Here is a 13,296-nt window from a genome sequence, read left to right as displayed (position 1 = left end):
CTACCACATTCCTTTATTCTTCGGACAACGTAATGTAGGTTCTACGAATTTCGAATTGTATATTTTTCTTAAATATCTCCAAAATCTGTTAAGAGAATATATTCTAAATCTATTTTCCTTAAATTTCGTGTTTTCCAAATATTTTTTTTTTTAAAAATCGTGGTCTTCTTCTTCGTTAGAGGATTTTGATTTTTTTTAATCCAAAATTTTTGAATTTCTTGTTGAAGAAGATGCATATCTATGCTTCTTGTGGGTTGTGGAAATTTGATCCCCTTAAAGGATGGGGATTTGCGGTTGATAAGAACAAACGAGGTAGAGTATTGTACATGGAATTGACAAGTTCCTTTGAAGACCTAAGGCGTATGGCTTTCGAAGATTTTGGAATTGACCAAAACCTTGTCGAGCTTGAGTTAAGCTACTTACCTATGAAGTTAATCGGTTCAATAGACTGTCCCCCAGTTATCATTGAGAGTGATCGGCAAGTCAAAATTTTTCTTACATATGTACGTGGAAAAGCTTCTACAAGGTTGTGTGTGTCTACTTCACCTATCAGTGGAAACAACGTCAACATTGGGGTTGATAATGAGAAATCTAACTCGCCTATCAGAGAGCAAGGTGAACCTTCCTCGTTTCCACCTCGAGATGACAGTGTTAGTTCATCTGAATCAAGCAAGGATGTTGAAGATAATTCTAACTCAAACGGCTATGAAGAAGATGAAGTTCTCGCCATTAAAGCAAAAGAAGATGATAGTGGAAAAAGTGTTCGGTTTTCTTTGGTGGATGTTGTGAAGATGGGTGAAACGTTTCAAAACAAAACCATGTTGAAAGCAACTTTGGAAATATCGGCAATGAACCATAACTTCGATTACAAAGTTGTGAAATCTAATAGAAAACTTTGGTACATCCGATGCAAATATAACCCTTGCAAATGGAGTGTTCTGGCTGAGGGGTTATCAGGTTCCACATATTTCATCATCAAAAAATATGCGGCGAATCACACATGTGCTGCGTCGAGTATGAATAATGGTGGTCAGACAGCTTCTGCAAAGACAATTGGCGGTCTAATAATGCATAGGTATGATGGTGTGAAAGAAGGTCCCAAAACAAATGATGTCATACAGATTATGAGGATGGAACATGGATGCGAGATATCAAAGTCCTTAGCATGGGATGCTCGGGAGTTTGCAATTAGCATGGTTAGAGGTATTCCAGAGAAGAGTTTTGGAAAAATTCCAAAGTACTTGCATATGCTGAGAGAACCTAATCCAGGAACGCATACGTTCTATGAAACCGATGTTGATGGTAGATTCAGATTTCTCTTCGTTTCATTTGGCCAATCAGTACGAGGTTTTCAGACAGCCATGCGACAAGTTCTTGTTGTTGATGGGACATTTTTGAAGAGCAAATACAAAGGGTTTTTACTTGCTGCGACAGCTTTAGATGGAAACTCTAACTTGTATCCTGTTGCGTTTGCGGTAGTGGACTCAAAAAATGATCGTTCATGGGATTGGTTTATGAGACAGCTAAAGGTTGTTATTGCGGACGAGCATTCTCTAGCTTTTGTGTCCGACAAAAATGCCTCACTTTGTAAGGCAATAGAGAATATATATCCTCTTTCTCAACATAGAATTTGCATCCACCATTTGTTGAATAATGTGGTCACACATTACAGAGGAAAGGGACTGGCTGGATTGATTGCAAAAGCTTCTAAAGCTTATAGAGTCATTGATTTTCAGAAGAGATTCCAAGTTGTGTGCAATATTAGTCCAGCTATTGGAAAATATTTAACAGATGCAGATGTTACAAAGTGGGCTCGCTGTCAGTTTCCAGGATTCAGGTATGACATCACAACGACAAACCCAGCTGAATCAATAAACTCTGCTTTACGCACACCAAGAGAGTATCCAGTCATTCCTTTGTTGGATAGCATCAGAGAAATGCTGACCCGTTGGTTCTTCGAACGCCGCACACGAAGCAGGAAGTACACAAAACCATTGACTATTGCCATCGAGAAAAAAATAGACAGGCGGATTAATAAGGGTAAAACGTTTCTGGTTCAGCCAGTTGACGAGTACCGTTTTTTGGTTCGCGGAGATACAATCGACTGTCTGGTTGATTTGAACAGAAGAACCTGCTCATGTGGGAAATACGACCTCCTGAAAATCCCATGTAGACACGCAATCAAGGCTGGTTTAACAGATGGTCGAGCCCCATCCTCACTAACGGATGACATGTACACGACTTCCACTTGGACAACAGCTTATCAAGAAACTATCAATCCAATAGGTGTGCCGGAGGATAGTTGGGTTGTTCCAGATGATGTTCGGAATGCTAATGTGGAACCTCCTGAATCAAGAAGAGGAGCAGGAAGGAGAAGAAAGCGCAGATACGAGACGGTTGAAGACAAACTCCGTTCATCGCAAGGAGCTCAAGAAAAGAAGAGGCGCAGATGCAGTCGATGTGGCGAAGAGAATCATAACAGAGCTACATGTGACAGAGTTATTTAGCCAGTTTGTTGTTTTGGATTTTTGTTGCTTTTGATTAGCTTGTTTTTCATTATGGTGTTGGTTACTTGATTTAATCGTTTTGCTTGGTTTTGGATTTTATTGTTCTTGGTTATGGATATTAGACATCTTGTTATCTCTCTTGTATTTTTACTGCAACATTAATCTCTTTCGTACCCAATAAACTCAGACAAGAAGATTGTGAACTGAAACTACTAGCTTTGAAACAACAGAAAACAAACGATAAGTATTAGATTGTCAACTGAAGCTGATAATAGTCAGCAACCGAGAGTTAACAAGAAGCCATCAAGTGTATTATAGTCGATCATAATGAAAAAAATAAGGGAATGCAAACTTAAGATATTTTGAACCCATCAAACTCAGACGACAACCAACCAATCACTGAAACTTGCTCAGACAGTAAGAGAAGTCCATAATCCTACGATTGCTCCCACAACAACCATAGCCACCGTCGCAATCTTTAGCTTCTGTTTCATATCCTGTGCAACTCTAGCAATCTCCAAGTTCACCTTCTCTTTGAGCTTTTCCGACATCTCAGCTTCAACTCTAACAATCTCGGACTTCACTTTTTCTATAACCCTTTCTTCAAACTTTGTAATCTCTTGAGCAACTCTCTCATGTTTCGCATCTACCATCCATATCTCGTCAATCAAAGCTTCATCAATCCATTTAAATAGATGATTCTAGGTTTTTCTCTATCGCAAAAGAAACAAAAAATCTGTCAGTATGATGTTAACTGCAACACGAAATCGAAACATGGACTTACATCTCTTGCGATTTGACATCTGTAGAATCGTCGATACTTATTCTCCGTCGTCGATGAACCAAAAGTGGTTATACCCTCGCCACACCAACATCTTGTGGGCACACCATGATTAAAGATTCGAGGAAAACAAGCAGAAGAATTCGACGAACTGGTCATTGTGATTTCGTTTCGAGACTCACAGGATTCGCAGACAAAGAACCCTAATCCCCTTTTCTCTCAACTTTATTTTCTTAAGTTTCGACAAATGAAAAGAAAATCACGTGTTTGGGGGTGTGTGGATCCGGGTTCAGGGTCGTGTTTTAAGAACTTTCGGGTGGGCCTAGTGGGTATAAACCATAAAAGGTTTATACTCTATAACCCTTATATGGCTGCTAAAATACTACACACTAATACAGTAAAATCGACATCTGAAAACTATAAGAAGACAAAATTTGAAAATACTAATTTCTATAACTCTACTTAAAATCGCTATGTTAATACACTTAACTCTTATTTTTTTAACAAAAAATTATTTTTATTTCTTTATGTGATTTAGGGTATTGTATTTGAAACCTATCTATATTAAAGTTTTTGATATAATTTCAAGCTAATTTAGGGTTTAGGGTATGAATCATAGTTAATTTAGGAATTAGGGTATGAATCATAGTTAATTTAGGATTTAGAGTATGATTCAGAGCTAATTTAGGGTTTAAGGTATTTTAGGGTTTAGGGTATACAATTACACCCTATGTGATTTATTTCCTAAAAGTAATTCATAAAACAGTAAAATAGTAGCAAACCAATAATTCCATAACAATAAGAGTAATACAAGAATCAAATAACCAAGTCTTAAACCCAAAGATGAAACAAACTTGAAATCTAAGAGCATCAAGCAAAAACATCAAAAAGTCAACCGAGGTCAACAGGTTTCACCGGAGCACGCTTTGGAGGCTTAAATTTAGACATCCGAGACTGCAAGACCGCATCATTTGCTGCTTCCCAAAGATCAAACGCTATCTTGTGTCAGGCTTCTTTGATGTTTTCGTCATTCACCAAAGAGAAATCTAAGCCAAGTAGATGGCACGCTATGAACTTCAATGAATAAGCACCACAATCATTACCACTCATGTTTAGGCCGCGCATGGGGACATATGAAACAATATATTGTTTCACATTGAAATCTTTCTTCCTCTCTGGCGACTGGACAGCCTTGACGATTCGTGGAATGAGGATGGCAAAAGCTTCGACGACCCTGCTGTTCTTCTTACCCCCACAATCGAAGACATCAATTGTCCGGTTCACAAGATTGACGCAAATAGAGATCCAGTGGATTTGGTTAACACATATAGGGATGTAGAGACGATCGACATCAATGCTCCATACTGAACCTGTGCTTCCATGATATGGAAGCTCGCCTCTTCCATACTCGAGAAAATTGTCGTCGATTTTGTACCCTCTCCTGTTTCCATCAAACTTCCCATAGGCCGTGATAATCTGATTACTGAACATACAGTTCAAAAATGCGACTCGGTCTGGACTCCACCGACGCAATGCGGTTTTTTCCCGAAACAAATACATCATGGCGTCCATGTCCTGAAAAAGACAATTCAATTTTGTTTAGGAATGAGAACCAACAACAAAAATCAATCTGCAAAATATTTCTGAGCTAAACTCACAAAGTTCTTCAACCAAATATTAGGCTCAATTATCCGCGAGGCTAACTCTGCATCAAATGTAGATGGCCCAATCTGAAGTACTCTGTAAAGAGAAAGCATTGGTGTGATGTTATTTATGAGGTGGATTTGAAAAAAAATAAGTAAAACAATTCAAATAACTTACGTGGGATTCAAGGTCCATTCAGTTAGTTTGGCCCATTTCTCTTCTGGAAGGAAAACCAATTCGTAGTCTTTGGCTTTGCAACGAACTTCTATATCATCACTATCAATCAAGAATGGTGTTTTGAAGATCTCTGGCCGAAAAGAAGTCACTGGTAGTGAAATCAGAAGGTCCTTCGGACTGCTTGTCTTAAGATGGATCAAAACCGTCAACATTTGACTCTTGTGTAAGGTTGCCCATTGTCTTCTGTAAGTGCTCTTGGGTCCCTACATTGTAATCTAAGGTGCTAAATAAGCTGTCAAACACATCAGACAAGTCTGCATCCTGGTTATGAAACACAAAACATGACATTAATAATTTTTAAAGAAATATTCCATCCTTATAATAATACCACACACATGATCCAAAACATCATCCTTACATAAATATTACACACAGCAAAGACAACATCATCCTTACAATAGTATTGCAAACCGCAAGAACATCAACCGAGTACATAAAAAAGAAAAGCAACCGAAGACATGAAAATATAACAGCAACCGAAGACATGAAAAAGGATCTACTTCTTGTTTACCTTTGTCTGAGACCTTGTCTTCGCAGCATTCGCAGGACCACCAGTGTGAGCAGTCGCAGAAGCTTGACTGCGATAAGGAGCAGAAGCTGCACTGCGAGAAGGATCAAGACCACGAGTAGAAACCGAAGCAGGAGCTTTGGTAGAAGCCGGAGTAGGAGCAGGAGCACGACCAAAAACCGAAGCCGGAGCAGTAGCAGCAGAAGGAGTCCAAAACGGATCAGCACCACGAGTCTGAGTATTAGCAGGCGCACCACCCTGAGTCTGAGATGAAAGGATCTTCTCCTCTAATTTGATAAAGCGGTCTTCAATAATCTCGCGTACCTCGAGGCCTAAGGCAGTAAAAGAAGAGTTAAACATACTCTGGATATAGGACTTCATTTCCTCTTCAAGATCTCTATATTTCTCGGTTGATCTTTGGTAAAGTAACCTCTTCTTCCTCGACTCCGCACCAGTATCCCGAAACCTGTTCTTCCTCTTCTTAGAAGGAGACACAAGGGTGCTTTCTATTTCTTCTTCAATTTCAGTATCACTTGTCTCTACAGCCGCTTCTTCATCTGAACCATCTTCCTCAGAACTGTATTGAAATGGTTTCACAGTTTCCTTATAAGCCCAAACATGCTTACTCCAGTCATACTTATTTCGCTGCATGTCTATGATTAGATCAACTCTTTCATCCTTCATCTCACAGGGTCGAGCAAACTCAGCATCAATAATCACGTCTTTGAAATTTCCAGATGTAGAAATGGATGGAAACACATCTCCCTACAAAAAAAACATTTTAAAACAGGTTAAAGACACAACAATTTAAGAACTATGGACATCAATAACATCAATTAAAGGAAACAGAACTTACGGTGGATGCCAAATTAGACTCTATGTTAATAATATCCTCATAGGAAATCTTAGCAGATCCTTTCCAATTCCTGCACCTCATGGTAGTCACGCCTTCTCTCAGTTTTTGACCCAAAAGAGACCCAATGTCCGGAACAGCCTCCATCAACCAAATCTGAAGTGCATACGAGAATCCATCTACGACATAACTGTTTTGCGTCTTCACTTTATCCCTAACTTTGATAATGGAACTCGCCAGCATATCAAAAGAGTGAAGACCCCACGGATATTTCCTCATCTTCTCGAAGTCCATCACGAGCTTGATGTACTTGTATGGGATCCACACCTTCTCATCCTTCGCCATAAGAATACCAGCAATCACACACAAATACACCAACCTCAGCCTATCAACACGAGACCAGGTATTACACAACTTCACATGCACCTTCCTGATTTGCTGAACTGAAATATTTTTCTGTCTCCTTAGCAACTTACTCCAAAACCCTCCATCATATTCCCAGTCATCAATCTCCAAGTCGGGCTCGTCATTGTATTTCAAACCTGTGATCGCATAGAATTCTTGCATTGAAAATCTGAGAGGCCTCCTAGCGTAATGGAACCACAACTCATAACGCTCTGCAGTCAGAAGCTGCTTGCAAACGAAGGTGTGGATCGCTCTTGCCGAAAACTGAAGCTTGTGTACATAAATGGCCACAATCTGAGCAAATAGCGGATCCTCCGACACTTCTTTGTATTCGTCTGGACAGTACTTCGCCACCTTCGCAAGTATGGAAGTTCGACAACTGTTGTTGACCTTCTCAACTTGTGTTTCAGTTTCCTCTTTGAATAAGCATTTAGGCAACTGATCAATCGTCATACCTATGAACAATGAAAGAAACACAATCACTACAGTCAATATTTATAAAACAATTGCATCATAATACAATTCACAAGATAAAACAACAGTTACTAGAGATCGGTTGCTACAAAAACAAATTAACCAAAGCTCAAAAAAGTAGGAAACTTTGATAAGATTGAATCCTAAATAATTCACAAAAAAAAAACGAAACTTATGAGAGTTAAAATCGATCTTAAAAAACCTCAAGTAAAAGATACAAAGACATGCAAAAAATTCATAAAAAAACCTGAGGAGAATCGATTGGTTTGCTTGAAACTATGGCTGAGAGAATGAGAGCGGAGCGGTGGGAGTGAGAGCGGAGCGGTGAGGCACGAGTTCAGTTATCGGCGAGGTACGAGCTTCAGTGGTCTTTGGCAACTTACTTGAGAACGAGCCGCGAAGTGAGACGAGGTCTCTGAGACTTCGATTGAGAAGAAGAAGAAGAACACCGCCGGACCAGAAGGACACCGGCGACGGCGAGATCCCCTTTTGGAGCACTTCAAATCGTCTTTTCTCTCTATCGCCAAAGGAGGAGGCAACAATTAGGGTTCCTCGGGGTTTGTCAATTTTTCCCTTTTGTATTTTTTTAATAATTAAATTAACAAAGAACTTTTTTTTTTAATTTTTTTTCTTCTTTTACATAATTAAATCAACAAAAACGTTTAAAAGATTAGATTAGGGGTTTAGGGGGATGTATTCAACCGAGAGTTTCAGGTGATTTGTATTAAAATGACAAATCCAGTGTTATTGAAACATGAATTTTAAAAACTCATTTAAAATCCACTGTTATTGAATTTGACATTTCTTAAAGTATTCTGAAATCCACTGTTATTGAAAATATTTTAAGTTGTTGAGTTTTAAAGTTTTCAGTTGATTTTAGGGTGTTTGGGTAGGATTTCTTAGTTAAAAAAATTAAAACTCAAATCCCATAATTTTAGGTGATATTCTAAAGTAGTTTAACAAAAATCACATAAATCTCTGCAACTTATTGAAATCATTTAAAACCCCATTAAAAATCAAATCACATCAAATGTTAAATTGAATACATCCCCCTTAATTGGGCTTACAGAAAATATTATGGCATTGAGACAACTTATAATTCATATTATGGCAAAGGGACAATCTGCTTGTCTTTTTATTCCATATTTCCAATTTTCCCTTATAAATTAGACAAAGTGATCAAAAGTGATTATAAACTAGACAAAGTGATTGAGCAGGCTTTTATGGCCTAATGTTTTGACGATGGTTTAATTAGGGCAAAACAATTTCTTGTTCATCAAGTGAAAGCAGAGGAGACCTAATTCCTGGAGCAGGCCCATGTAGGTTTCAGTTAATGGGCCTTAGTGACCCAAAAGCCATTTGGTGTATGATAGAAAAGTTAGTTAAATACCGTTACTCGCAAGGAAGACCACACATTTTTTTAATTCTATCTCACTTAGTCAGACCAGCTCGGATCCTTCTCTAGAACCACACACACACACACACACTCAGAGTGAGAGATTCATCAATGGCGGTTTCTTGCAGCCACTCATCGATTCTCTTGCCCCCAACCACCTCCTCCGTTGGCTTCAACCGCTTCCCTTGTCTCCAAACGCTGCGTTTCAAATCCAGAAACGTTTATCAGAAAGCGAGGATCTCTACAGTGTCGGCGTCATCTTCACGGTCTCTCGAAGCTCTGATCTTCGACTGCGACGGTGTGATACTCGAATCGGAGAATCTACACCGTCAAGCTTACAACGACGCCTTCGCGCATTTCGATGTTCGTTGTCCTCCTTCTTCATCCGAGTCTCTCAACTGGAGCCTCGAGTTCTACGACAAGTTTCAGAACCTGGTCGGAGGTGGAAAGCCTAAAATGAGATGGTACTTTAGAGAAAATGGATGGCCGACTTCGACCCTTTTCGACTCGCCTCCCGAGAGTGACGATGGTCGAGCCAAGTTGATTGATACTCTGCAGGATTGGAAGACAGAGAGGTACAAAGAGATCATAAAGTCAGGAAGTGTAAGTAGAGAGATCCTGAACACATCATCTTATTTAGTTTCTCTAAGAGAGAATCTAAATCTCTTTGCCTATTTTTTTTTTTTTGGTTTCAGGTAGAAGCAAGACCTGGTGTAATAAGACTAATGGATGAAGCAAGAGCTGCTGTAATAATAACAAGCTTTGTTTAAATTACCCTAATGAAATTTTTTTATTCTTTTTTAATTATGAATTGGGCGTTCTTGAAATTAATGCTACAGGGGAAGAAACTAGCTGTTTGCTCTGCAGCTACAAAGAGTTCAGTTATATTATGTCTCGAGAATCTAATCCAAATCGTGAGTTGTTTCCTTTTGCTAATCTCTAATAGACTGGTGACATTTTTATTTAACTCGGTTATGTTTATGTCTTTTAGGAGCGATTCCAAGGACTTGATTGCTTCCTTGCAGGTGATTTTTCATTACATTCGATGTTCTGAGTTACTTATTACTTTGTGGGCTTTAGATGTCTAAGGTTTCATTATATCCTTTTGTTTTTGTTTATTTGAATTTCCAGGAGATGATGTTAAGGAGAAGAAACCTGATCCTTCCATTTATATAACAGCTGCCGAGGTATAATAGAATTCCAAGCTAACAAAACTTAATATAACAAGTTTAATTGACAAGAATTAACCAAGTTTTACATTCTGTATTTATGTTTGAGTGCAGAAGCTAGGTGTTTCAGTGAATGACTGTTTGGTCATAGAGGACAGTGTAATTGGCCTGCAGGTTAATAATTCCAATCTTTTGCTCGTTCTTACATCTCATAACATCCTAAACTCGGTTTTTGAACACACAATCTTGATAAATTGGCTTTTGACTTTCAATCTATATAGGCTGCTACAAAAGCAGGCATGTCATGTGTGATCACATACACTTCTTCAACATCTGATCAGGTATGCTCTACAACATCTTCTTCTTCTTCTTCCACTATCACTATTCTCTTTTTCTTGGGTTGATAACAGTAGAAAACATGTACTTTCAGGATTTCAAAGAGGCGATTGCTGTATACCCTGATCTCACTAATGTGAGGTAAGTATTATCATCTATCAAACTTGAAATGTCTCACAAGAATCTGCTTTCCTCGTCCATTTTCTAACTTATGGTGTATTGTGTTTATTCGTAGCTTGAAAGACCTGGAAACTCTGCTTCAAACCATTGTCACTGCAGCTTAATACATGCATTTGTATATTTTCATTTTTGTCTTCTCTTCTGCAACTGTACAGTTGTTATTGTTTTAAAAAAAAAATTCATTTCATCGATCAAAATGATGATTCAACCATATAAATAACATTACAATACAAACAAGACCCACCATGTATCCAGAGCCAGTCCAGAGGACAAGTCACACGCCATCGTTTAGAGCATAAAGCATAAGAAGGTGTGCACAAAAACAAGCATAAGAAGCCATAATATATTTATTAATAAAAATTATAAACAATACTAATGTTTTTATGAATATTATTATTATTATCAAATAAACACAAATTATGTTTACATATAAACTTTAATAAAATTATATAAAAATATGAAGAAAATTAATAAAAAATATAAGTAAAAATTATATAAATATAAGTAAATATTATTTTTATATGTGAGATTTTGTATTAGCAATTGATTTTAGTAAATTATGATCGATTATAGTCAAAATTTTGGTGATTATAAAATATTGCTATACTATTAATTTCATAAAATTATCTTTCATAATTATTAATAGAGTTATTTAAAAAATTGTGAGATATTTTATATTACATATAATTATATATATTACATTAGGGAAGATGTTGACAAAAAAAAATAAAATTGTTGTTAAAAATAGGTTGTTAAAAATAAAATTTAGTGCATCTAAAAGTGTTGGACCGACATTGCATGTATCCTGACAAAACCATCAATAAATTATCTTCTATTTTTTTCTCACCTAATGTGTCTTAATTTGGATAATCCATAATAAATCACATTTTATAGAATTTGAACTCGGTATTAGTGAACTTTGAAACGATTGAACTTTAAAAACTTCTAATAATTAGATGTTACTAAAAATTCTAATGTTTTCAAGTTTATCTAACTTACATGTACATTTAGATATGTAAATATTTGAGTGATTGGAAATTCAATTTACTTTTTTGCTCAACTTTATAAACACACAATTTGTTAAATTGCTATGATGAGATATATACATTAATTGGATAGTCTTCTTATTATTGAAAAAAAAAGGAACAAGTTTTATTAAAATTAAAAGAAAAAAATACTTCCAAGTGTCCCCAAAGGAAACAAAACCACACAACTTGACCGATTATCTTCTGGTAACCGGAGATTGACGAAACTTAGATGATGTTATATAAGTACATAGAGTTATTTGGAAACCCAAATCAGATACCCTAGATGTTTGGATTAATGTTGTTTCTTTAGAATTTAATGTTAGAATTTAAGTTTTGGATCTAGAGTCTAGGATTTAGATTCAGAGTATAGGGTTTGGGTTTATAATCTAGGATTTAGGGTATAGAATTTGGGTTTAGGATCTAGGTCTGGATCTAGGTTATAGATTTGAGTTTAGGGTATAGGTTTGGGTTTAGGGTATAGGATTCGGATTTAGGGTTACAGTTTGGATTTAAGTTTTAGATAGTGGCGTCAGCGTTTTTAAAATTGAGGTTATTATTATTTTTTAGTTATTTTGGTTTTTCTAAAAAATATTTAATAATTTTTATTCATTAATTTATGTGGCATTTTGATTAGTTATTAAAGGGAAAGTGAATTTAAAAGTTCATCCTATGGGGTAAACCTAACTTTTATCATCGCATCAAATATTTGCGAATGTTTTCTCTAGAATAAGACTTTAATTGGTAGAGCATTAGCATTAGCATTATTCTCTATATTATCCAATCAACAATTGTTGGAAAAACATTTAGAGAAATATTTACTAAATGTTAATGCTCTCCAAATGCTCAGTGGCTAATGCTCTCATATGAAACTTTTAGAAGAGCATTTGCATTTATAATTTATAATTTATAAAATTAAAAAAAATATAATTAATTAATTTAGTTTATTTAATAATATCATAAAATTATTTTTATATCCAGAAAATAAAATTTTGATTTCTAAAAATTAATTTACAATAAAAATATTTTTTTTTAAAATAGATATTTTAATTATAACATTTATTTTAAAATAATATTTTCGATATAAACATAATTTTTAAATTATTAAATAAAATAAATTAATTATATATCTTTTTAATTTTATATGTTAATATATTTTTATATATATTGGAAATATATTCACTAAAAATAAATATATTATATATTATATACTAATTTTTATAATAATTTTAAATAACATACTCATAATGCTTTACCAATCATCCTATTACACAGTTTAGCAAAATCATACAATTCATGCAACATACTGCTTCTATAGCATACTGCTACTGTTAATCTTAATGCTCTATCAATCAAGACCTAAGTATTTATTTACCATTTTTCTTTATAATGTATCCAACATAAAAAATAAACCGTGTATGGTATGAGTGAGATGGGTTGGCCATATTAAGGACTCGCCAAACTTAGTGTCACATGTATACCTCAATTAATATTCTAAGATTTCACCTACTCAATAAATATAAACTTTGCTGTGAAACTAGAGAATGGAAAATGTATACCTCAATTAATATCCTAAGATTTCACCTACTCAATAAATATAAATTTGCTGTGAAACTAGAGAATGAATATTCATAAACATAAGGAACCCTTATATATAGGAAATTACACCGTCAATAGAATAATGGAAATACTAAAGAAACAAAATATAAATATGGAAAAAGTACAGATCATAATCTAATAAGGAAAATGCAAGATGCCGATTCTCTCTCTCTCTCTCTCCT

The 13,296-nt window shown here is 35.7% G+C and overlaps 2 protein-coding genes across 3 annotated transcripts; both read left to right on the top strand.

The window, feature by feature from the left end:
* Positions 1-230: 230 nt before the first annotated feature.
* Positions 231-2,507, top strand: LOC106426543. The gene has a single exon (XM_013867257.1). The coding sequence runs from the start codon at positions 231-233 to the stop codon at positions 2,505-2,507; it is 2,277 nt and encodes a 758-aa protein (XP_013722711.1).
* A 6,315-nt stretch (positions 2,508-8,822) lies between these two features.
* On the top strand, positions 8,823-10,687 carry LOC106426575 (haloacid dehalogenase-like hydrolase domain-containing protein At4g39970). Of its 2 annotated transcripts, none has more exons than XM_013867289.3 (9): positions 8,823-9,408; positions 9,501-9,551; positions 9,645-9,719; positions 9,797-9,830; positions 9,937-9,992; positions 10,089-10,148; positions 10,256-10,315; positions 10,405-10,451; positions 10,546-10,687. In XM_013867289.3, the coding sequence occupies exons 1-9, from the start codon at positions 8,917-8,919 to the stop codon at positions 10,592-10,594; spliced, it is 924 nt and encodes a 307-aa protein (XP_013722743.1). In that variant the 5' UTR covers positions 8,823-8,916; the 3' UTR covers positions 10,595-10,687. The 2 variants fall into 2 exon arrangements, 1 of the variants encoding a protein (XP_013722743.1); XR_007320920.1 differs by having other exon boundaries at positions 8,829-9,408; positions 10,089-10,144.
* The last annotated feature ends 2,609 nt before the right edge of the window (positions 10,688-13,296 follow it).

The sequence above is a fragment of the Brassica napus genome, chromosome C3, assembly GCF_020379485.1.
Source record: "Brassica napus cultivar Da-Ae chromosome C3, Da-Ae, whole genome shotgun sequence".
NCBI classification, from domain to species: domain Eukaryota; kingdom Viridiplantae; phylum Streptophyta; class Magnoliopsida; order Brassicales; family Brassicaceae; genus Brassica; species Brassica napus.
The sequence above is the reverse complement of the archived record's forward strand: the minus strand, read 5'-3'. Positions and strand labels throughout refer to the sequence as shown.

Coding starts and splice junctions, on each gene's coding strand:
- LOC106426543 (XM_013867257.1), top strand. CDS start 231: ATGCATATCTATGCTTCTTGTGGGTTGTGGAAATTTGATCCCCTTAAA.
- LOC106426575 (XM_013867289.3), top strand. CDS start 8,917: ATGGCGGTTTCTTGCAGCCACTCATCGATTCTCTTGCCCCCAACCACC. Junction 9,552..9,644: donor TGGATGAAGCAAGAGCTGCT/GTAATAATAACA, acceptor TTAATGCTACAG/GGGAAGAAACTAGCTGTTTG. Junction 10,316..10,404: donor CTTCTTCAACATCTGATCAG/GTATGCTCTACA, acceptor ATGTACTTTCAG/GATTTCAAAGAGGCGATTGC.